Source organism: Pocillopora damicornis, chromosome 3 (assembly GCF_964200805.1).
Source record: "Pocillopora damicornis chromosome 3, jaPocDami1.2, whole genome shotgun sequence".
NCBI classification, from domain to species: domain Eukaryota; kingdom Metazoa; phylum Cnidaria; class Anthozoa; order Scleractinia; family Pocilloporidae; genus Pocillopora; species Pocillopora damicornis.
In genome coordinates this window covers 14,148,585-14,172,170 of record NC_142672.1, presented here as the reverse complement: position 1 = coordinate 14,172,170, position 23,586 = coordinate 14,148,585, and the positions used below count along the sequence as shown (strand labels likewise).

Below are 23,586 nucleotides of genomic sequence, written 5' to 3'. Positions count from 1 at the left end.
TCTTCTTATATTTTTCATGCAGCCGTAATTAAGTCTGTGGAACGTTCAAGAATAATTCCTCTCAAGCCCTCCTGACTTTTCTGCCATTATAATAATTATATTTTCAGAAAGCAAGATTTGCTGCTGCTGCTGACTGAATCTTTAGAAGGAATCCGACATGCAATAGGAAAAACAGCTGGTTACGCTTTCGTCATTACAGTACGTATATTAGCTTATATATTATGCCTGATTAGACATTCCAAAACTGGCTAATATCTTGTGAAACAATAAAACATTTTAGCTAGTCTTGTAGAAAACGTCACCAGCTTCGTTCATCATGAGTGTTTATTTTGTGCTTCCTAACAACCGATGGAACGCAGACAAATTTATCAAGCTAATCAAGTGCGATGTGCTTTGATAGAATTAGTACAAAATTTCACTGTGTAACTTCAAGGGTTATTTGTGTTCGTTATAAATTGATCGACGAGTCTACGTTTTGTACACATGGTAAATATCACACATCATGCAATGTACTCAAGTTTGATGGTTTGTGAACTTCAGCCCAAAGCTGTACTGTTTTCTTCAGTATTTATGTATCTATATCAATTTAGTAATGGCCCAGTCCTTCCTACGCTGCATTTTGAAGACATTGTTGACTTAAATTTGCAAAATTACGAGGTGGACCCTTCCTTTTGAGTTTTACTGTTTGCTAAGTATATCCGACGCCATTAACTAATAAAAAAGCACTGCAACACAATTGAAACTGTCGTCACATAAACGCCTTTAGTCAGCTGAGGGCATACATGCCTTCATCATGCTTTTACGCTCTCGTCATGCAATGATACCAATTGAGGTCTTCCTTTTTCTTTTTTAAATCGGACTGTAGTTATAATGTCGATTTTAGTTGATTTTTTTTCATAAAAGAGTGACTTCGTGAACGACTTGGTTTGGTCCAGAAATGTATGCAGTAACGAGAGTGACGAAAATTCGTCAAAATCGGCGAATCCACCAAGCTGATTTCGCTTTGACGAATTTGAATAAATTCGTAAAAATCGCTTTGCCCAGTTTGACTAAACATTCACTCAGTTTGACGAAATTTCGTCAAATCTGCCATTTTCGTCACTGCGTGCATGTGTGGACATAAGTGTGTTTTGAAAGTGTGCAGCTAATTGAAGATCAGTGCTTTAATAGCAAAAGTAATAGACTTTTGTGACATCCTTTAAACTGACATCTGTACATCAAGTGTGTGAAGCGATAATCTTGTCTCTTCTGTGATAAAAGTTGGCTTGATAAATGGTAATGAAAGTTCGGTGTCGAATCTACAATTTTATGTATTTAAGAGATGAAACGTAATACGACTTCCGTAGCTAAATAGCTAATAAGATATAAATTGGTGCCAAGCTCTTTCAAGCCATTCTAATCTTACCTTTTTGTCTCCCAGTCATGAGTGGATTTCGAAGCAATTGAGACAAAGAAAGGGGCCAAATTCCAGTCATCAGCTTTTGCATCAAAAGGCAAAGGAGTAAAATTTCCCCGGGTTTTGAAAGACCTCCAATCAAGAATACCATCATAAATGAATAGGATTATAAATTTTTTCTTTTTTGCCAAGAACGTACGAGCTCAGGGTTCGTAGTCAAATGTTTCGAGAAGGAGCTTGAATAAAGTATAAATATGAAGCCTATATTCACACTTCACTCAAGCCGGTCCTTACTTTTTTTTACGGGCGTTCATCACGACATCCTATCCGCGATAATTCACTAAGGCTGTCTGCGGTTTTTCATTGACTAAATTACCTCAACAAGGGAAATAAGTAATCCCACTGGAGTGGACAACCTCTAAAGAAGTGAGATAAATACATAAAGAAATACTAAACATAAAGCAGCCAGAACAGACCTTAGTTGGTAAAATGTTAATATTTTTTTTTATTTGTCGTAGGCTCGAAAATAAGTTTACTTTAATATCTATCTCCTGTAAGCCCAAAGATTACAATCTCTTTCTATTCATAATCTGTCATATACAGTCCCTTTCTATTCATAATCTGTCATATTATATGTTACTGGCTCACTGCAGCATCGCAGGACGTGGTGACCATGGAAATTTCAAACGCCAGGGAAGTCTTTCTCTATCACTTTCTCAGCAGCAATATTTTTATGCCGCGCCTTTTGCTGTAGCAAAAGAAATAAACAGCTCCTCGATTTAATGAATAGAAAAAGAGAAGCATGCCAAATGCAGGCTTTTTTTTAAGCATGGCTATATGATTGAAAAACCCTCAACCAACGAATGAGAAGAATGTCGTGAGCCGAGCCAAACTGGCAATAGATGAATCTTCTTCTACACCTGACGCTTTTGGGTTTACTGATCCTATGAACAATGTACCGGACGCTTTTCACATCTAAAACAAAGGTTTGTATATTTTAATATACAAACCTTATTTTTAGATATGAAAAGCCATATTAAAATATGGCATCAGACCAAAACATCAGAACATGCAAGGTTCGAATCCTCGAGAGGGTTTTATCCTTCTCTTTTCCCACTCTGGCAAGATGTGCTACATATTTTCTTTGGCTGACAAATTGATCTATAAGAAACAGGGCTACCCATCAAATAACAAAATTCGACTGTTACATCGAATTCCCATAAAAAAAAATTAGCTCAAAATAAAGGACTGAGAATTGTTTGGTATAATAATAGTAATATAACCTTAACAGGCAAGGCACAATAACCACATATTGACACGTTAATCCGAGTATTCATCTCAGCGAGAATATAAAACAACTTCATAGCAGTATTACGGTAATTTTCCATAATCATTTCATCAAAACCATATAAATCCATGTAGGATAAAAACAATAAAAAAGTTTGGCATGTCTATACTTGAATGTAAATAAGTTACTCAAGATTCTTTCAAAGACTTCTAAGGATTAAAACTTAGAAAGTATTGTCATTGTGTCTCAGTTCACTGAGGCTCTTCAGTTGCGCTCCTCGATTAATGTATAAAATTTCTCTGGCATCAGGGTGAGGCCGAAATGCCCTTCAACATTAATACCTTGATATTCAGCAGGCAAACCGTCTTGCGAGAAACGGAAGCTGTGTATTAATGATGCAAGTAATACAGGCAAGGTTTTCAGAGCAAGGCTTTCTCCAGGACACCTTCGACGACCCCCTGAAAAGGGCAAGAAGCCTCCAAATGTCTTCGGATCGATCAGCTCTCCAGCATCATTGAGGAAACGTCGTGGGTTGAAAACTTCCGGGTCTTCCCAGATTGCTGGATCGCGATGTAGAGACCACAGGTTAACGAAAACCATTGTGTCTTTTGGGATTGTGAAGTCCCGAATGGTTGTTTCAGTGGTGGTTGAATGGGGAATCGCCAGAGGCGCAACACTTGTCACCCTCAGAAGCTCGTAGACTGTGGCTTGGAGCAGAGGAAGGGACGGGATGTCTGTAAGGGTTGGAAGGCGATCTCGTCCAATTGCATTGTCTAACTCATCTTGCAACTGAGATTGGATATCGGGATGCTTGATTAAGTATGCTAAGCCCCAGTAAATGGTGATGGATGAGGTGTCCAAGCTTGCACCGAAGAGCTCTGACAAAACGTGAACAATCTGTTCATCATTCAGCAGGGGAGCCATTTCAACTTGAGTGTCTTCATTGTTCTGACCATTCTCTTTCTCTTTCATCGTTTCTTTCTCAAGGACATCTATAAAACCATCAGCAATATTGCGAACTCGGCCGTTAGTGTAGGTTTCTTTGTTTTTTAAAAACATCTTCTTAGTGGCAGATGAGACTTCTTTTATTGCAAGCACGAGCTTTTTGAGTGCTCTATTAGGAAGATGCTTCAAAAAAGGCATGAAATCAATGTGGCTGCTGCCATGCACAGCCTCTCGGTAGTTGTCGGCAAGCTCGAGTAAACGTCGAAGGTCTGGGTCGTCGTATGAACGGTTGATTCCAAACAGCGCATTGAAAATGATGTTAGCTATGGCAAACTTGAGAGTGATACGGACATCAAAGGCTTTGTCTTTCTGTTGCTTTAAGCAGCAGACCAGGCGTTCAGATTCCTTTAAAAGCTTTTTTTCCAAGGTACTTGTATTCTTTGCAAAGTTGTGAACTGCTGCAACCATCATCTTCCGACTGAGCCGCCAATTAGGTGTGTAGTCGCCCACGGTGAGACTGTTACCATGAGGATTGGCAAGGTTGAAGGTGTGCAGTTGCGGTCTGCCAGCAAAAACTGTCGGGTGCTTGATAATTGTCTCTTGAATGACGTTTAATCCGTTGAGCACCACAGCTAAACGATTTCCGAGCATTAGGCTGAAAACGTCTCCGTATTTATCTGCCATTCTTGTGAAGTCAACATGAGGATTGCGTCCCACACGAAAGCACGCACCTGTTGATAGGTCAAAGGCACTTAGAGATCATGAGCGAGTAGGATTTTAACCAAAAAATCATTAACTAGAGGAATTATTTTTCCTTAATCACAGGTGGCATTGAGCAAAAAAGTGTCCAAAGCAGGTTAATTATCCTTAGCTCCAAGTCCATATCTTTCCCTAATATCATTACTATTGCTTCCTCGACGAAATTTGGATAAATACAACTTGTCGAAAAGAGTACAACCAGTCAGCAATATCATGTATATATTGAAAATTGACTTCATTGGTACTACGATGTTTCTCTTGAGACTAAAACGCATTCATGACTTTCATCTTGTTTCTCATTGTGGCATCAAAAATTTCACGGCTAACATCTGCGATCTTGCACACAAAGTTTCCGAGGTTGTCAACAAATAGTTATGACCTGCATAAGCGTTTATCGTTCCAGAACATTTCTGAAACTACACACCATATAGCATTACGTCTTATCCTTAAACATTCCGTCACGTGTTTCGCGTATAAGAGAGACTAAACCTGACACTAAACTGAAAATGTGCCATCCAGATGTCTTTCTTCAGTGCTGAACACTTCCGAAGGACCCTGAGATACCTTATGTATTAAGAGATATGCTTAAGCCGACTTTTCTAACGAATAAAATAGTTTTACATGAAGTGCGAAGCTGCGCACGTGACGACTTGATAATATCAAATTAAAAATCTGTAATCGTTTGAAACGGGTCAACTGACTTCTTTATGTTTCGTTAAATGTATAATTTAGCCCTCGGGGGTTTTTAGCGAGCGAGGCAAATGTATCCTTGGCAAGAGTCACGCATTTTGCAGGATGTATTCCGTCAGGCATAACTTACTGTATCGAGAACGGGCGTAAGACAGGAGACCCAAAAAGGTTATCAGCTTCGTACGTCGGCTAGCATTTCTGTGCGAAATGGAAATGAAATTTTGCGGTTGTTAATTTCATTGATCCTTGCACGGATCTTTTAAAAAAATGCCAAAAATAGCTGCTCCTCTCGTTAACCTTTGCACCGTTTTTCTCTTATTTGCAACGACTGAACAGGGAAGTATTTACTGGATCTTCATAATTCGTTCCGTCGAAAACCCCCCCGTGCAAGCCTCAAGTTCCGACATTGTCGCTGTGTGGCTATGGGGCATTTAAATGCAAGCTGACGTTCCAAACATTAGATGCACCTAATATCTTTCTTTTAAGTACTATCTTTTAACTTAATTCAGTGAAAAAAGAGGAATGGAGAGCATACAGAGTTTAATTTCGTCTGTCGATTAAGCCCTATGGATATCTTCGCTAAGCAGGGTACACCCTGTCAATCTAGCCAGTCCATGATATTTCAGAATGTTTTAGACGTCCGAAAGGTGCTTTGTGATTGAAAACGATATCTACTCCCTCATCTTAACTCGCCTTACGTACTTAACAAAGCCTTCAAAAACAGGCATGTACATGATATACTTCCCTGACATCAATACCGAATACAAGGAATTTTCCGATAATTAATAAAAAAAGGAAATGGTCTAAAGAAAAAATTCCCTCGCTGAGTCATCCTTAGCTGAGGCTCAAGACACGCAACGAAGTCCCCTACATTAGGCCATGATCATGGCATATGCATACTAAATAGCTTCCTAGACAATTGATACTTGTTTTAAAGGTTTTGATTCATTTAAAACGAAGGTCAATGGATCGTATTAAACATTTTGTGGCTTAAACGCGGCGTCTTTTATACTCGGCTGAATCAAAACTTGGTCAGACCTAACATTGTTCTCTTGGTGAGGGTGGTGGACCAAATTGTATGCACCGAAATCTTGCAGCAAACTTAAACGCCTTCAGTTATACCACGCACTTTTTATATATTGTCATTAGCAATGGTTTGAATAGTTTGTACAGTTTTAAAAAAAAAAGTGGTCTTAACGCATTCATCAATTTTAATTCTTTGCATTTTGAGCCGCTTATTTCGTTTGGGTTATATACAACAGTTCTCAAACTTTCCATGTTTCTAGGTCGGAGTACCTACACAAGTGAAGAACAGATCTGAGCTCACTGGTACAAAAAAATCGAACACTTTTTTTTTTTCTCAAACACTGGCACCTACTGTGAAAGATGATCAGAAACTTTATTCTTTTTTATCATTATTAAAATGAGATAAGATTATTTTATTTCGACTGATTTCAAAGCGCCATCCGTTCATCACAAGCTACCTAGAAACGTAACAAGCTAAAGCTCAAAGCAAAACTCCGAAGGTTAATATCAAATAAGTATATTATCTTTCTCTGGGTCAAATCCAGTCCTATCACCTGCCCCAAAACGGCGTTTTTGATCATGAATTAGATATCCTTTACCGCATGACACGATTTCTTCGCTCTTCCAACTGCCCCAATCAGCATTACAAAGGTAGAGAACGCTGAGGTTTAATTTTGCCCATTCAACACATTTTCACAATGGATCGTTTAAATACAAGGAAGTTTAGAGAAATCGCTTTAAAGATACATTGACTCATGACGATTTTAGCCGAGGCATCCAGATACATTATTCCTTGTGGTCATGACTTTAGCTGGAGCAAGAACAAAGCCACGTCACGGCGATCGGCTGAGAACACGCAATACTTGCATTGTTCGTGCGCTACTATCATGCAAGGCGTGGGTACAGTGTATAATTCCAATAATTACTGAATCGTTACGCAGTTATCGTTAATTTGGAGAACAAGAAGTGATTCTCTCAAAGAGTTAACTCTAATAAACTGGTTTTTCTGTGAAGCAAATTAATTATTTACTTCGAATGCCTACACCCTTTTTTCCACTTTCACCACTTTTTCCTCCTTAACCTAATTGATATAACTCAATATGTTCTCTCTCTTATACCGACATTACTAAGCCCTACTGCAAAACTTCAAATAAGTCCTTTAACTGAAATTGATTAAAAGCAATGCTGAAATCAATCAATGCCATTTTGTTACTCTGATCTCATCCATGTTTTTAAGAATTTATACAGCACTTGCGAGAGCAGATAGTTTTTGATTTATTTATTTCTCGACAAAAGTAAAGAAAGGAGCAACTTTTGTGACTTTTGAGCTGGAATCGTTGTGAGCGCCTCATGAGGTGACGAAAAGTTTGCGACAAAAGCCGGTCCATAGACATTGAAATGATTTCAAAAGGTAAATAACCTTACCTATCACTGGTAAGCCCCAAGGTCCTGGAGGCAACTTGGAAAAAGAATTTTCCCGAAATGACTTTCTTTTCAGGAGGAAACAAGCCAGAAAGCAAAAGAGCAAAATCGGTGCAGCTGATAGGCTGTCTACAAATGAAACACTCATCGTGGTCATCGGAAACTGAGGTAAAGAGGTATTCTTCTGATCGGTAAGCTGTTGCTTCTGTTGCTATCAAGGTTCAAATGATCTCAAGAGGTAGTGATTGGGCATAATTATGCGAACTAAGTGTTACACTCCAGTGAGCCCTTATCGAGCAGTCGGCGATTATCACGCCATAATCTTTGTGTTGATAAAGGTGAATTTTCATCGAATTGATCAGCGGTGCTTTCTGCAGAGTTATGTATTTTTTACCGGTCAAATAAAGATTTTTTAATGCAAGATCAATGTTAAAGTGCCTTTTGACTTTGGGTCACTCAAGGCAGTGTATTTTCGCTTCGCTTTTGAAAAATAAAAGCCCAACAAGTATCAAGTTTGTGAAGCGGAGTTAAGGCATTAAAGAGAATTGAGTTATCAATCTTTGAGGTTATATTTAGGAAATGTCAAAGGTTGAATGCCGCCCTTTTCGCTGTCGTGTGCCGTCGCTTATTTTCACGCTATAAGTCTATTTACAGATAAGAGTGTTAACAATGCCGCCTGCTATTTTCTGATTCCCACCGTAGGCAGAAATTTTAATCAAATTACCCCTGGCTCGGTCGCGTCACAAAGAATAAGATAGCAAAGGATTCTATAGAAAAGAATGCAGGCTAAGAAAAGACAGAGATTTATTAGGCTTCGTGAGGGGTTTTCTTATGCTTTGTTTTGTCTTGCTTTGTTCACACGGACGGTTCAGATTCTTGAAGCTATTTTTAGACAAAATGATCATTGCGATATGGAAACAAGACGAGTGGTCGCTGATTTCTTGAACAATATGTTAACAGTCTTAGCCATTTTTATTGTAAAATAATATCAGACGGCATTTACGTTTTACATTTGACTTCGTGAAAACACATGCTATTGTAATCCTGGTAGTAATTCACAAGCTTGAAGAGACTAGACAGCAGACAGCCCTTTATCAGTGACTGACTGACTTGAGAAACTTACGTGGTGATTAGCAAGCTTTATATCCCTATTTTTAAGAAGTCTGATATTTTCTCAAGGACAAAACTCGCAAGAAAAACCTGCTTTTATCAAAAACGGCCATTGTATCCCTTGAAAAAGGAAATCTACATCAGGCATGTAATGTCAATTTGGTTGAGATGTAGGCTACTTAAGCCATCTAACTGTTGAGAGATAAGAATCGCTACCCTTATCAACTTACATGTGGGGATGTGCTTCGAAATAGATTTTAAATGCCTTTATCTTAAACGAGAAGTATTCAGTCTTTTTTTGCTGATCAAAGTCTTTAAAAATTCTTGATCTTAGTATTGGAGGGCCATGACATTGTTAAGCAACTTCGAGAAAAAGCAGTACTGATTTTGTCGCCGAAAGATGTCGTGACCATTCTATTTGCGTACTTAATGAATTACTTGGGTTTGTCTCGTAGACCGAATATTTCACTGTACGGGAAAAGTATCTGTATTATAAACCAGATTTCACTGTCTACCTCAAATCGGTTGCATTGCTGAAGAGCTTGGCCATGGTTTGGGAATGTCAGAACATCATCCACGTTGCTTGGCGATTAAATAGTGCTTTTGGATAAAGAACCTTCGATTGACCACAAAGGTAAACCGCTTATTTTATTGCTTCTTGTGGTTGCTAAAGAATATTGACCCATTCCGAAGGGTTTGGTTTACTGTTATGACCTGAACTTGAGCGACAAAATTTCAATGAAATTTTCTTATCGAACGCTCTTCATACTGTACTAGGTGATCAATTTATTGTCTTATTGCATACTGTTGGTATTTATTTTCAGTATATTTGAATGAATATGTCACATCACTCCGGTAAATGGCTACGGTGGTAGTGTCGAAGCTACCCCGAAGACACTAGCAAGGCTCAAATGCGATTAACTTGTCGCTGAGCGAGGGTCAATTTAAGGAAAGTTCACACTGTTTATATAAACTTTTCTCTTTCTCCTACATCGTTTCCTTCCTGACTACGTTGGCGTAATATAGGTATATTTGTTCTTCCCAGACACCCTTCGAACGGTTTCTATCGACACCTTCGATGCAATTTTGAGACCGGAAAGGATTCTGCTTGGGCGATGCTTTGACCAAATCAGGAAATCTGTACTGCTACCACTCCTCATTTCTTGTACAGAGATGTAACTCGAGTAAACAGTATGTTAAAAACCTTTTTAACGCCCTTTTGAAAGATAAAGTCCAATAAGACATCAACAATAATGTTGTTTGTGGCAAATTTGAGACCCACAGAGTGTTAACAAGTTTTTCTTCTGCGGCTTGAGCTTCGTTCTCTGAGCCAAGTGTAATTGTGACTCCAGCCACGTTTTTCAAAAATGCAAAGCTGATATTTCTTTCACGAATTGCAAAATCATGGTGAAGCCTCTTGTACTTCTAGACAAGAGGCAGACAGGAACTAGTGGTTCAGCATCACGCGACGCTTATCCAGCTTACGATTGTTTTAAGAATTCCAAATTGCTGAAGACACAGCAGTTAGCATAAGGCTGCGTGAGGATCATGGCCATTCGGTAAAAGCCGTAGAGTCTTTGATACGGGCTCCCAGAATAGCATCGAGTTCATATGACACAATCAGTAAACGATATCCAAGCATGAGGCCACGCATGTCTTCTTATTTTAGTGTGACTTTGGCGAAATAAAGACGTGAATTACTTCCCAGGAGAAATCTAGTAGCTTGCAGCTTGCTCGTTGGGATAGGAAACAGCTTGATATGTATTTATAATTCGGCAAACGAGCTAGAAAAGATCTGCTAGTTTGAACGTGGCAAACGATCCCTGACAAAAGATTTTCAGCCAAGCTCAAATAAATTCAGGGTATAGATTTCGTCTGTGTCAGATTTCTAGAGTATTTCAATGTCATATGATGTTATTTACTCTTTTCACCAATCAAGGATATGATTAGGTGAAATACATCTCTAAACTGGTCACTAACCTCGATATCTACCTTCCCTGAAGAAAGTTGCCAACACTCGGACTGACAATTTACTGCTTATTTAAGTTTATACATACATGCTGCACAGTCTTCTCGCCTTTATGTTAGCTCAGTGGTATGAAACATCTGCCCATGTTGTCGGCTTTACTGCGATATGAAATCCATGATAGTCATGGGATATGAATCGCACTGAAACAAAGCAAGGTCACTGTATTTTGAGCTGCTATTTTGTTTTATTTTTGTCAAAGCACGTGCTTCGATCCTGAAATTAGCAGCCAAAATAATTTTTGGACACAATCAGGGTCAGACGAAAAGCTTAACAGTAGTGGTCTCCAAACATTATTAAGACGTTTAAGCAGGTTGGAACTGAAATGCCATCCCTGGTGACGTTGATCAGCTACTGACTACTTAGCTGATTGTATATATGATCGTTTAACACGATATTGGATTGTGCAAACATTACGAGACTTATTTGACGTTTCATTTATGATAAGGTTTTGATTTGCTGTTTACCAAGGAGAAGGTCACCGACTTGCGGTTTGCGCGTGGTTTATGTTTTTAGCAGGAGTAGACGTTGAAAACGGTTGATTGATCCTCATTTAGGCGGTATCTGGTTTTCAACCGAGTTATAGCGAAGCCCTTGCATTTTCCTTTGACGTTTTATATTTAGCAAACGCTCATCAAAAGAATATGGGTTTTGATAGTTCAACTGAGTTCGCTTCTTAGCTACGCGTTAAAATTTATCTCCTTGTTAAAGGCATATGCCGTGTTTCCAGAGTTACAGAAGGTCACCAATTGATAGATATCGTGTAAACAATGTCTACAGAACATGGTGCAGTCAGTATTTTAAACATCAAAAGGTGTAACTAAAGCACGCCAAGATAAATAACCAAATAACTTCTCCAACTTCATTATTTTTCCCGCTTAACTGATCAGTATATATCATCAAGTGGCTACAAGTCATTTTCAGTACGAAAGTCATTAGGAAAGTCAGATGCTAACTTAATCGAATTTCACGTCACGTACACCTCCTTAGCAAATAATCAACACATTTCACTGTCAGTAAACCTGCAGAAATGAAAAAGTAACGCACAAAAATGATTTTGGATACAAAGGTATTTTAAAGTTATGGAAAATAATGGTTTTTATATTACGATGCTTCATCAACATCCATTTATATAAGCTATTAATAAGCGGCTAAAAATACGCAACGTTCACTTCGATCGCACGCGAAGACTGCCGAGAAGGCCTCGTAGATACCTCAAAAACTGCTTAATCGTATTGATTATATTCCCGATCTAATAAAGACAAATGAAATGTACAATATTACATCTAATAAAATAGGAGAACGTTCTAGACCGGTAATTATGTTACTTTAGAATAAGCCCATACAACAAGGGTTTAGTCTCGCTGCTAATTGATTTCGCACCTGCTTAAGAAAGAACACTCTAAAAAATCTCATCCATAACTCTTCCTATTGGCTGCCATACATCTCCTTTTAAATTACCCAGTGGAGAGAACTCTGGGTGGCTATATCAAGTCAACATCTAGTAAATGAGCCTCATCGATTATGATGAGAGTAGGAAGTTTATTTTTACCCCCATCACAGTTTTGTCGGATAAACTTTATATTAATATCGTAGATGTTACCTTCCTCTCTAGGAGTGATAGGAAAAGTGAAGTCCTTAACAAATAATCCTGTCATACTCAAAGTTCACGAGACATTTGAACACCTCTGGTCAGTTTGATAATTTTTTTTTCTTTTTGGTCAAACAGGAACTGGCCTTACCTACCGAACTCCTAAAACTGCATAGATGGGTGTACGCACGTTTAGAAATATCTAGACGAACTAAAAGCACGGAAATGGGTTTGAAAAGTCTCACCTATTATTGGAATACCCCAAGGTCCCGGAGGCAAATTTGAAGCATTCTTTTGCCATATTGCTTTTCCAACAAGAAACGCACCAAACTGCAGAAGGCAGAGGAACACGACCTGACCAACTGATATCAGCTCTTCTAACATGAAGTTCATGGTAACTGCTCTTGATATTCGTAGTGTAACTTGTCCTCTATTTGTGGGGCTGCTTTCGTTGTTTACTAGTGCAATCGATAGCTCACGGACGAATTGCCTCAAGGAAGAGGGACTTTGGTGTAAACATGCAGAGAAATTGTTTACACCTCATTGAGTCTTTATGAATCTATATCGGCGATCATCACGCCATCAAGTGCTAACCTTGTGATCAAGAGTGTCTAAAGATGTGGATAAATTGAGACGGCACGGCCCCCTTTCAGAGTTTTTGGGTACCTTTGCAATCCTTCTGTTAATCGGTACAATTTTTTTTTAAAAAGCAATACGCGTCCTAAGACCATGATGGCTTAAAGTTTGGTTTCAATGATGGGTTTTCCAAGGTCAGGTTTGCACGGATCATTTGAAGTTTACGAAGACACCTCGAACCTTCTTAAAAGAGAAGGCCTTGATCAAATTCATACTTTTGTTACACAATTCCAGCAAAATGAAGACGATGTATAAGCAGAACTGACTTTCTAGTCCAGAATTGCTGCGTCTATTTGATATTTTTATCAGAGCAATATAAAAATCAATTTACATAGGCTATATTTATCAGCAATAAGAGTGGTTGATATTTTTGGAGTCTCATGTAGAGAAATTGACCTCTGCTCAGAATAGCATTGTTTGTGGTGAATAAGGACAGAGTTTATTCTCAATCCTTCATTCTTCATTCTTGTGGTTAAAACAAAGATAACGGCTGAATGACGTTCAAAATAATAATAATCTGGATTATGTTAGAATCGATATACCGTAAAGAGGAAATAGTTTTCTGACAGCCCACAACCAAAATCAGGAACCTCCTATATTCGAATAAAACTAGCTAAAATTTTCAATGGCCAGGCCTGATCGTTAGTTTTGTTTTAGCTGATGCTCTCTAAGCTCTTTCTGTTGCTAATAAGTGACAATAAAACAAAGAAGTGGATTAATTCGTTGGGAAATTTTCGATGAGAGCATTGCATACATATACAAGAATCATTGGAAATATTGACTTTTTTAAAGAAATGTTGTTAGTTCTACATGTGACAAACTAACGTTTTCGACAACCGTTAGAGTCAGCTTAGAATTAGTGTCCCACTGACTCTTGAGTCGGCTTACTTTCATTAAAAAAAGTTAATGAATCTATTGCGTGTTGTTTGGGAAATAACCATAATTAAGATGATGCACTCGGTAGGTTTCGTTCATGCTTCAATTGAAACCTAGAAAACAAACTAATTTAACAATTTTATGGTTGCACGTAAAATAACGAAGTTAATTCGGTTTATCGTATGAACATCGTAAAAGGCCTGACCCAAGCCGACATGTGGGTCAAAACAGGTCTTTAGTTGCAACATTTATACTCAGCAGGTAACCCTTCTGTGTATAAAGTTCTAGAGAGTTTCATAAAATTTTCAGCATGAAAGAAAACGAAACGCCGCTCCCTTGTCGAGTAGCCCGCTAACATCATGAGAACGAACATAATGCAACTTAAGAGGAGAGACTTCTTTCCTACAGAAATCGTTATGAACACTTTCATGGAAGACCGCATCTCACATCCTACCAAACTTTTTAAGTCTCCATCCCAAACACATACAGAAGTCTTACTTAAGAACTCTAGATGTCTATTGGCCGGAATGATATATCTTCTAACTCAATCTTGACACCTACTCCGTAAAATTTCATTAAAAAATTTCAGTTAGATGTCCAATCAAATTGTTGTGTTGTGTACCCCTTAGCCCAAATCGTAGACGCAACAGTGCAGGTATTACTTTCGAGTGCGAAATCAAAAACGCACGAACGTTTATCTTAGATTTCAAGAGAGGTCAACAGCGACTGAAATTATCTCAAGTTGGCTACATTTTAATCTGTGCCATTGTAACGCGGGAGAGTTCGCGAGTTAAATTTGATAGTGGACCATCATTTTGGCTTTTGTGTGCGAAATAAATGCAGTAGCTGTTCATTGCTCAAAATATACGAAGAATATTGAAAAAGTGAAGAAGATGACACTTCAATTTGATGCCCATGAAAAAAGGTCAAGAGATGACATAGAAGAAACTTTGTATTTTGATGATGCATAATATATCAAACATGCAGTTACAATGTATTCACTAGTTCTAGCGCACGTGTTCGCTTTTTTACACAAACTCCTGCATCCTGTCAGAATTTAAAACTTTTCATTCTGAAAGGAACATTTTAATTTCCAACGAATATAGATAATGTGTTTCAAGTCATACAAAGCATGCAGTATCATATTTAGCGTTTAAGGTAGTTACCGATCTGGCCTTTAGATGGAGTCTCATGATACTCGGTTGATTTCAATTTCACTGTTCTTTCGAAAATTCCTTTTTGAGTCTACGGCGCCTAAGACGTAGATTCCTTGTTATCGCGCCTGTGAGTCCGTCTGTGAACAATCCCATCATTCATAGTGGCCTTACTTAGGCAAACGTGGTTACAGTAGCTCGTTTGGGAAAATGGCTGAAAGAAAACTTCTGAGTTCTTGTTAGTACTCAAAATTCACTCCTTACATCCTTCGCTCAATCACTCCTTCTTTTTACTTCTTCTTTCCTCTTTTTAACCAGGGCCGTAGCCAGACTTCAGAAGAAGACGAGGCAAGTTTCAAGCGTCGGAGGCGCGAGCCGCTAGGAGGGTAAAGGGGTATTAGGGCATGCCCCCCCTCGTCTTGCCTCATGCTAGCTACGGCCCTGTTTAACTTTTGGGTAAGTCCGTTAGCGTATAAGGCTTTTGCATTATCACTTCAAATTCCTGCATGGGCCTTCACTGATAGCGAAGAATTGGTCAAAATTTTTAACATTCTGCTGAGCAACAGCATGTATTTAACCGAAAGCCAAGATCTCAGACCAGAAAATTTCACTTATGGACGGAAATTGATTTGTATTAAGACTGCATGCATAAGCTAGGGCTAACCCAAGGTTTAAAAAAATATAAGGTGCTTGGATACATATAGTTCTTTCTAGGACAACAACCCGTCTTACATTTCGTTACATTTTAACACAATATCAATGATGGAATATCAATGATGGAATCTGACTGTTGCTCAGAAAAAGCTGATGTTCCGAGTTAAAAGAGAAAAAACATGTTCTTTTGAAGACTACATCAGAAGCACAATCCATTGCGCCAACTAAGAAAAATGAAATTGCGACTGATAATGTGCTTTCTAGGTGCGGACCAAAAGTTTCAAAATAAGAAGTTAATTCAGTGGCCTCCATATTTCACCCCTTCATAATTCATTTTCAGAGTTCAGTGGCCCACAGTTCGCATCATTTGTTTGTGAGTTCTTTTCTAAGGGTCGAGCTCAATTTCATTAAGGAAGTGGTAGTTTTTATTTTCGCGGCACAATCGTTACCTTTATCACAACATTCATCTTCCTATTTACTTAGATGGCTAAGCTTAGTTCTGGTGTTTTTTTCCGGTTTTAAGTAGCAGTTTTCGACAAACTGGTGACATGTAAAGGTCGCATCACTGGTATCATGAGTCACATCACCCTCGATGCTTCCAGCTGCATCGCCTTTAACTCTGCAAAATGAACCCTCTATGGGTTTGCCTTGTATTTAGGGGACCTTTTTAACTAAAAGCGACGCCTAAGAAAGTCCACTATTAGGGAAATGAGCCTTCTAAGAGGATATTAGAGCCTTTTAATAAGATATTTAAAAACAAAGAGCACCGTAGACTCCAAGGTCAGGTTTGCACGGATCATTTGAAGTAGACTTTTTTTTTTATCACTTCCTTGTCAATTGATACTTTGCGTTGCAATAATTATAATCAAAGTACTCCCCCAGTGAGCGTCTTCACGAATCATTTTTATAGTACACGATCACTACACCCGCAAAATGGCACACAAAATGTTGTATGGCCTGATACACGATGCAACGGCTCATAAGGTAGCGATTACCTTTAATTGATGACAAGCTATCTTCTCCATCGTTTATATCAACATTTTAGGTTCAAAGTAAAGTTTGGTTAGTTTGTAGAAATTTGCATTGCTCAAAGGCTATATTTACTTTATTGTCACCTGTGCAAACATTTATTTCAGATATAATATACATATTTTACTCATGATGCCTTAAAATTACAACGTGTTGAATGATGGCTAGTCTGATATCAAAGGGAAAACCTAACAGATAAAATAAGGAGTGTTAACCTGGAACAAAATGGAAGAGGAGCACATTGCCATTTTATCAACAAAAAGGACTTTAGCATATGCCTTCAAAACATTTTAAGAATGATTTCCTTCCAAGACGCGTAACATTATTATTTATGTTTGTTTTGATCCTTGATTTGACGTGTTAAAATATAATATGGGATACTTAGTTGTCTCTCAGAGTGGAACACGTGTCACATGCAGCAAACTCGATACCATTACTATCATTTGTCACATCTTAGTAATTGCCATAATTATCTCCTACGTGGTTAGAGCCATCTGAAGCCAACTAAGAACTGTGGCTCGAAAATGCTCATCGAAAAACCAATAACATATCTTGCGCTTGTAATATATTTAGTTGTTCCGTCTCGGTTGTGTGAGGGCGCTCTAAATTCAGAGAATGATATAACTGTGATTGAGCCTGTGAGAGGAGCCATGTGGATATCGGGACAACACTCTTACCCTATCACATGGACTCAGTCGAAATTCTGCTTCAAATGGAACATAGAACTGTTGGATATTGAAGAGAGAAAAGTCGCACAGATTTCAACGGGACTAAGCGAGTTTAAAGAGGGAAGCATGCGTCATGTTTGGCTTATTCCACCAACAATTCAAAACGGCGATTATGTGATCAAAATTTGTGAGAACAGCGCTCCTGAAAATTGTGGTAGGAGCAATTCATTCTTTATTAGGACCACTAAAGGTAAGAAACGTTAACGTGGATTTATAACAAAGTGTTTTCAGCAGCCGTTACCGTGTTTAACCAGGTGTAGTGTAGGTTGTATTTTGTAACTGTTGTCATTACGGCAAACAATTCTTCAGTGGCAGATTATTTTAACATAAGCTTCATTTCTTTGACTGTTTATAACTAAATAGTCATCTTTGTGAGGAGGATAAGGCCAGCTAGTTTTGAGATAACCTGGTGCAATTGATGGTCAAATAACAGGAAAATTTTATTAGTTTATTATCAATTCCGGAAAACACAAAATAGAACGGAAATTTACGTTCTCAACATAAGCTCACTTGTTGTATATAGTTTTTATTTTTCTACTGATATTGTTATTAATTCGCAGACGTCATTTTATGATGGGAAACTCTAAAATATATTTTTTTTCTACCAGCCTTTTCCGACCAATAAGAATAGATTGATTCATCAGTTAAAAATTAGAAATTTAGCATAAACCTTCACCCTCAACTTACACCGTAGTCTGTCAAAAAGCTTCAACATATCTGATGTTATTTTTGTCTTGTAATTTTACTGTTGACTATGTTTTCAAGAGAACAGTCAACGAAATAATTAAGTGATGTTGTAGTATGTTCCTCCTCAGTGAGAAAGTAACCGACATCTGAAACATTAACGATAAGGAAGCCGATGACAAACAGCGTTAATAATTATGAGAGGTCGTACAGTTACAGAGGATATCACACGGCCGCTTGGAGATACGAAGTTTCCCTTCTGGTGTTGTTTTTCGTGTTTTCTTTTTTATATTATTATTATTATTATTATTATTATTATTATTATCATCATTAAGCAGTATTAGTATTGCTTAAAATACTCACAGTACAACTTAAAGAAACATACTCTACTGAAAATACTTACTCTACATAGTACAGTACTACCTATACTACTTACGATTATATACATTACTTATAAAACTCACATAACTTACACGAGAGAAGACAGTCCGTATCTCCAAGCGGCCATGTAATATTCTATTTATCATTTATACACAAACGAAACTCTAAATTATTTCACTGTAATATTTTGTTAAAGTAGAACAACGTAATGATGATCTTTTCACGTGTGAAGATAACATGTTAGCTTCACGTGTGAAGATATCATGTTTTCGTGCGAAAGCTCACTTTGAATTTCACTGGTTTTTATATATTAAAAAGGTATATTTTCCTATATACTAGAGATTGGACATGCCGAAGATACTGATTTCGACGCGTTTTCCCCGATACATACTCCTCAAATGAAAGAAACACTTGCCTTTTCTGGTAACGCGACGAACAATGAGAGGCCCGCTGTCCAACGCAGGTTACCGCATGAGCTGCGCCGACAAAAGCGCACGGAGCGAGAACGGCTCTACTTTAAATACATGTCTGAGCGGATTAGACATGACCCAGATCAATTACAATGCGCAATCGAACGCGTCCATCGACCATCAAAAGAGACATTTGTGGAGCAGTATATGAAGCCTCGAAAGCCTGCCATTTTAACAGGAATGATGGATAACTGGGAAGCAATGAAATCCTGGAGTTTTGATAAACTCGGTGAGGACAACTGCAATTTAGCTGGCGAGTGCCAAAACACAACAAATATTTCTCCCGTTAGATAGTACACGACTCTATAAGTATTATAGATGTTATCGTTCTGGTAATAATCGCTGCCAGGAAGCTGGAAAGATCTTTCCGTTGGAGCGAAGGACTACCGCTCGAAACGTCAAAACTCTTCACTTCGGCCAATTTACATTATCAACTCAGATGTCAAAACCAAGTTATCTTATTACAGTCCCCCACCGATCCAGCACCGCAATTTTTTTAAGAAATTTCCCCCCTTTACTGAAAATGAATGAGAACAGCTGAACAACATAGAAGGGAAGGTACTAACAAATTAGGTCTTGGGAGTCATAGGCCAAGTTATGCTCCACTGGTGTTAGAAATTCGCATCCGCTGATTAAACTAGTCACAGTGATGTGGAAACACTTAATGACTTTCCTTGCAGGTAGTATCCTCACTAAAGGAGTGAAGGCTAACATCATGGAGAATACCACTCCCTATTCACAGTGGAACGAATTTCGTGCTCTGTTTGCTGACATGTACAAAGATCCAGCCCAAGTGATTATGACAGATTTCCATCAGATTTACCCTGAGCTTATGGATGCAATAAATTTCCCGAAATTTTCTAAAGACTATTTTGAGGTCAGTAGCCCGGTTTTGGACTAGAAGATTCTTATTCGAACTCAGATGCATGTTGAAAACCAATATATCTCCGAAAGAAAAATATTGGTCCAGTTATTTTCTTGATTTCTACTTTCTTATGTTTTGTCTCTTGGCTGGTTTTGTTTTGTTTTGTTTATATATGTGTACGTTTGGGTGTTTTTGGTCAATAAGCTTTTTTGCGATCGTTTCTTTAATATTCCTGTTACTTTGTTTGTTTGTTAAATTCTTTGGGAGACTTAAGCGGCAAGGTCCTTAAGATAAAAACCTTAATGACTGCCTGTAAATGGTGATTCAAATGAAGGTTCACATAATCGTATTCTCTCGAACCTATGTTAGCTGCAGGCCACTGGACGAAATATTTGATCTCGTCCTTTGTCAATGGCCATCTTAATATAAAGGTATTATTAACACTTGTATCTTTTGCGATCTAAATCATGAGTAGACAATGCTGTCCAGCCTTTTTTCTCTAGAAAAGAAAACTGATTTGGTCGTGGCAACCCCTTAATAGAGAATTCATTTATCTACCATTCTTTATTATCGAGATATCGCTTCATCTTTTTAAATTTTCAGGAAGTTGTAGACGAAGATATTCGTCCTCTCCAGCTTTCTTTTGAGATGGCTCCAACAAGATCTGGTTTTCACTGGCGCGTAGAGGCACTAAATGCCTCATTATGGAGTGCTCTAATACAAGGCAAAAAGCTTTGGGGTCTTTATCCACCATCAAAGTATTATGTACCAGGTGCGTTACATTTCTTTTTTTTTTCGTTCAGTTGTCTTCTGTCTTCCTTTCGACTGCTTTGTATGGGGTGGTCAAATTCGTCTAAACGTTTCTTCCTAGTCCTTGTATAGGTTCCTTCCCTGTCTTAACCCTTTAATTCCCAAGAGTGACCAAGACAGAATTTCTCCTTACAATATCAATACAATATCAAGCAGACCAGTGATGAGAATAAAGAAAAATATCAATTAGGGGATTATAAGTTGATCCAATACCAAATTATCCATACTAACATCACAAGAATTGTATGGTAGACAGTAAGGAGAATTACTAATGAGATCTTGGGAGTTAAAGGGTTAAATTTTGGACAGCAGCTTCAAAGCAGACTGTGGCCTTCTCCTACGGTCATTGACTTTCTAAGGTTATGAACGTCAATTTCAAAAACTAAACCCTTTGTCTAGCCTTTAAAAGCATCAAAGTTGTAAGTTCTTAGCCATTTCACTTAACCCTTGAAATTCATTGATCTAACGATTTGAACTATAATTTTCCGGCGGTGTAATTGTTACACATTTCTCTGATGAGTGCGTGAAATTAATTTGATGTCAAATTCAAACACATACCCAGTTGACATGTATATCCATTATTATCATCTTAATGTCGGATAATATTTTGATATAATCTGAAAATACCCTTAATCAGGTTACAAATGAGAACTGAATTAATCGTCCTTTAGGAGTAAATCACAATAATCATCGAACACAGAATTCTCAGCAGTCTGAGTCATTTACCTGGTGGATTTATACTAAACCTGAATTACAAGATGAACACAAACCACAGGAATGTCTACAGGAGGCAGGGGAGATACTTTACATCCCCTCAGGCTGGTGGTGGAGCAATGTCAACGTAGATGACACAATTACCATGCAGGTAACATTCCCAGAACCAATGTCTGAAGTTCTGTTTTTTGGTTTTGTTTTGTTTCGTTTTTTTTTTTTTTTACCTGAAGGAGAACTGTTTTCCAGAAACAATACTAAGTACAGCCTTACATAAATTATTAAAAAGTTTCTTTTAAATTCGCTTAAAATTCAACTAGCCAGTAACCTGGACTTATTTACATAACAGAATACAACTCGAAAAACAGGAACTCAAACGCGCAGTTCGTACAAATAAATATTTTTGTAATAGATGACAACGTAGTGAGCCATTTGCACTTTTTTATCTTCTCTACAGAAATCCTTTTGTGACGAAACAAACATCCGATCCTGTATGGACGAGTTGAAAGAATTAGGTGATAGTGTTGCTGACAACTTCCACGCTGATGTTTACATCCAGTTGCGTAACTACTTGGCAATTCATGACCCAGGGTTTCTCACAGATGACGACCGACAATTTAAGTCTCCTATAAGAGACCTTGGACAAACTAACAGTGATCACGGAGAGAATTTCCACCAAAATGTGTGGAAGGTTAGCCATTTTTCCTTGCTTTCGTATGCGCTTGAATCGATTAAAAGATTATTCATATATGTAATGAAATTGTTCTAATCGCTTCATTTTCAGAAATACTTTGAGGAAGGGATTGATGATGCAAAATTCTCAAGCAATCGTGACGATGAGGCGAATGTATGATGGTAAACTCACTAATGTGATTGCCTCTCTGGCTGTAAATCTCGTTCGTTTTCTCTCACAACTCTTGAGGATTTGTATGAAACCTCGATGGAAGATTTACAAGGAATAATCCATGCTTAACACATAATTCACAAACCTCTTAGAAACTTCACGGAAGCCCCGCCTGGCAACCATTGCATACGCATAGTGACATAACCTTTAGTGCAAACCCCACAAGTTGTTTATTTGCCATATTTCGCTGCAACTTTCGGAAATATCTGTACTCAAAAGATGCGTCGTATCCATGCATGTTTTATGTAGTACTACATAGATTCTTGGAAGTTCGTGACATCGGAAATTGCTTTTCCACTCGTTTAATTTGGATTGATGCGCTAGCTATGAATAGACGCAAATCTGGTGAAGTGCAAATGCAATATGAGTATTGGGGTAACTGAAAGATGAATGTTATAGGATTTTTTTTCATAAAATGTTAGTATTTGTGATTGTTTAATTTTGTATCTATTTCTTTCCCATAAAAAACTGTCTTCTCACCTGACTTCCCTACTTCCCTAGTTCAGGTTCGTTTTTTGTTAGACTCTTTCCATTTCCTTGAGAAAGAAAAAGATCTCAAAAGATATCAAGGCTGGAACTTGGAACTCGCAAAACTTGAAAATTTCAATTTATTGACTGTCTTTAACGTATACAGTGTTTAAGCTGTATCTTCTTTGGGATATATTGGATATATTTTACACATAATGTTCCATTTATAACTCTTGTCAAAATTCACCCAGTATTCTACGCGACACTGAGTGTGATATTTTTCGCAGAAATATTAGATCCCTATTCCGAAAAAGATGCCTTTACGTATGCCGTCTATATAGCACACTCTTGATGACCGATACACACACGAATAACAGCTAGTTGAGATGTTTGAACAGCGTAAATACTGAATACAAAAGATGACGCGATAGATCTGTACAAATTAAGGTTAATATTCACTGATCAGAGCAATTCTTATAGGTCACTTAGCGATACGGCGCTTTCAGAAAAGCGGTCTGATGAGTGTGTTACTCGTTTCACCTAGATTTCCCTGTTCTTCTTCTGCTGGGGGGGGTTTCTTCTTGGAACCGTGTTTATTTATTTGAATGTGAACAATCGAATAACGAAGCGCGAGAAGGTTTTCCCTGGGGGTGGTGAGTAATCAAACAGGTACCCAGAAAAGCAGCTTCTTGACGGTTGTGGTGACCCCACGAGGAATTAAATCAGTCTGCATCATAGAGAGGCGGTGATAAATTCGCGAAACACGAATATTGCTGGCGTAGGTTCTTTAAGATTTGATTTTGATTGTGTTCACCGATGTTATCGAAGAGGGAGCACTTTCCGTGCATGATGACAGAGAAAAGTTCAAGGAAGATTTTGTAGGGAAAGCCTATGAGAAGAAGTCAAATGTATCCACATTCGCTTGCATTATATTGATTCTGGTGTCTCTAGCGTGAATGGCTT

At 38.1% G+C, this 23,586-nt stretch overlaps 2 protein-coding genes across 7 annotated transcripts; one reads left to right on the top strand and one right to left on the bottom strand.

The window, feature by feature from the left end:
- Positions 1-1,877: 1,877 nt before the first annotated feature.
- LOC113678043 (cytochrome P450 1A1) lies at positions 1,878-13,794 on the bottom strand. Of its 5 annotated transcripts, none has more exons than XM_027194915.2 (2): positions 12,499-13,794; positions 1,878-4,360 (listed from the first exon to the last, which is right to left on the bottom strand). In XM_027194915.2, exons 1-2 carry the CDS (start codon positions 12,644-12,646, stop codon positions 2,949-2,951), a joined length of 1,560 nt encoding a protein of 519 aa, XP_027050716.2. In that variant the 5' UTR covers positions 12,647-13,794; the 3' UTR covers positions 1,878-2,948. The 5 variants fall into 5 exon arrangements, with proteins under 5 accessions (XP_027050716.2, XP_089056635.1, XP_089056634.1 ...); XM_089200509.1 differs by lacking the exon at positions 12,499-13,794 and adding an exon at positions 10,694-10,807; XM_089200508.1 differs by lacking the exon at positions 12,499-13,794 and adding an exon at positions 10,617-10,802.
- On the top strand, positions 9,104-22,594 carry LOC113678048 (uncharacterized). Of its 2 annotated transcripts, none has more exons than XM_089200506.1 (9): positions 9,104-9,270; positions 12,392-12,647; positions 15,238-17,520; positions 18,735-19,094; positions 19,546-19,742; positions 20,334-20,502; positions 21,212-21,405; positions 21,709-21,942; positions 22,036-22,594. In XM_089200506.1, exons 3-9 carry the CDS (start codon positions 17,127-17,129, stop codon positions 22,102-22,104), a joined length of 1,617 nt encoding a protein of 538 aa, XP_089056632.1. In that variant the 5' UTR covers positions 9,104-9,270; positions 12,392-12,647; positions 15,238-17,126; the 3' UTR covers positions 22,105-22,594. The 2 variants fall into 2 exon arrangements, with proteins under 2 accessions (XP_089056632.1, XP_027050721.2); XM_027194920.2 differs by lacking the exon at positions 9,104-9,270 and adding an exon at positions 9,777-9,827.
- Positions 22,595-23,586: the final 992 nt, after the last annotated feature.

Coding starts and splice junctions, on each gene's coding strand:
- LOC113678048 (XM_089200506.1), top strand. CDS start 17,127: ATGCTCATCGAAAAACCAATAACATATCTTGCGCTTGTAATATATTTA. Junction 19,743..20,333: donor TTTCTAAAGACTATTTTGAG/GTCAGTAGCCCG, acceptor TTAAATTTTCAG/GAAGTTGTAGACGAAGATAT. Junction 21,406..21,708: donor ATGACACAATTACCATGCAG/GTAACATTCCCA, acceptor TCTTCTCTACAG/AAATCCTTTTGTGACGAAAC.
- LOC113678043 (XM_027194914.2), bottom strand. CDS start 7,683: ATGACCACGATGAGTGTTTCATTTGTAGACAGCCTATCAGCTGCACCG. Junction 4,361..7,529: donor TTGGGGCTTACCAGTGATAG/GTAAGGTTATTT, acceptor ACCTATCAACAG/GTGCGTGCTTTCGTGTGGGA.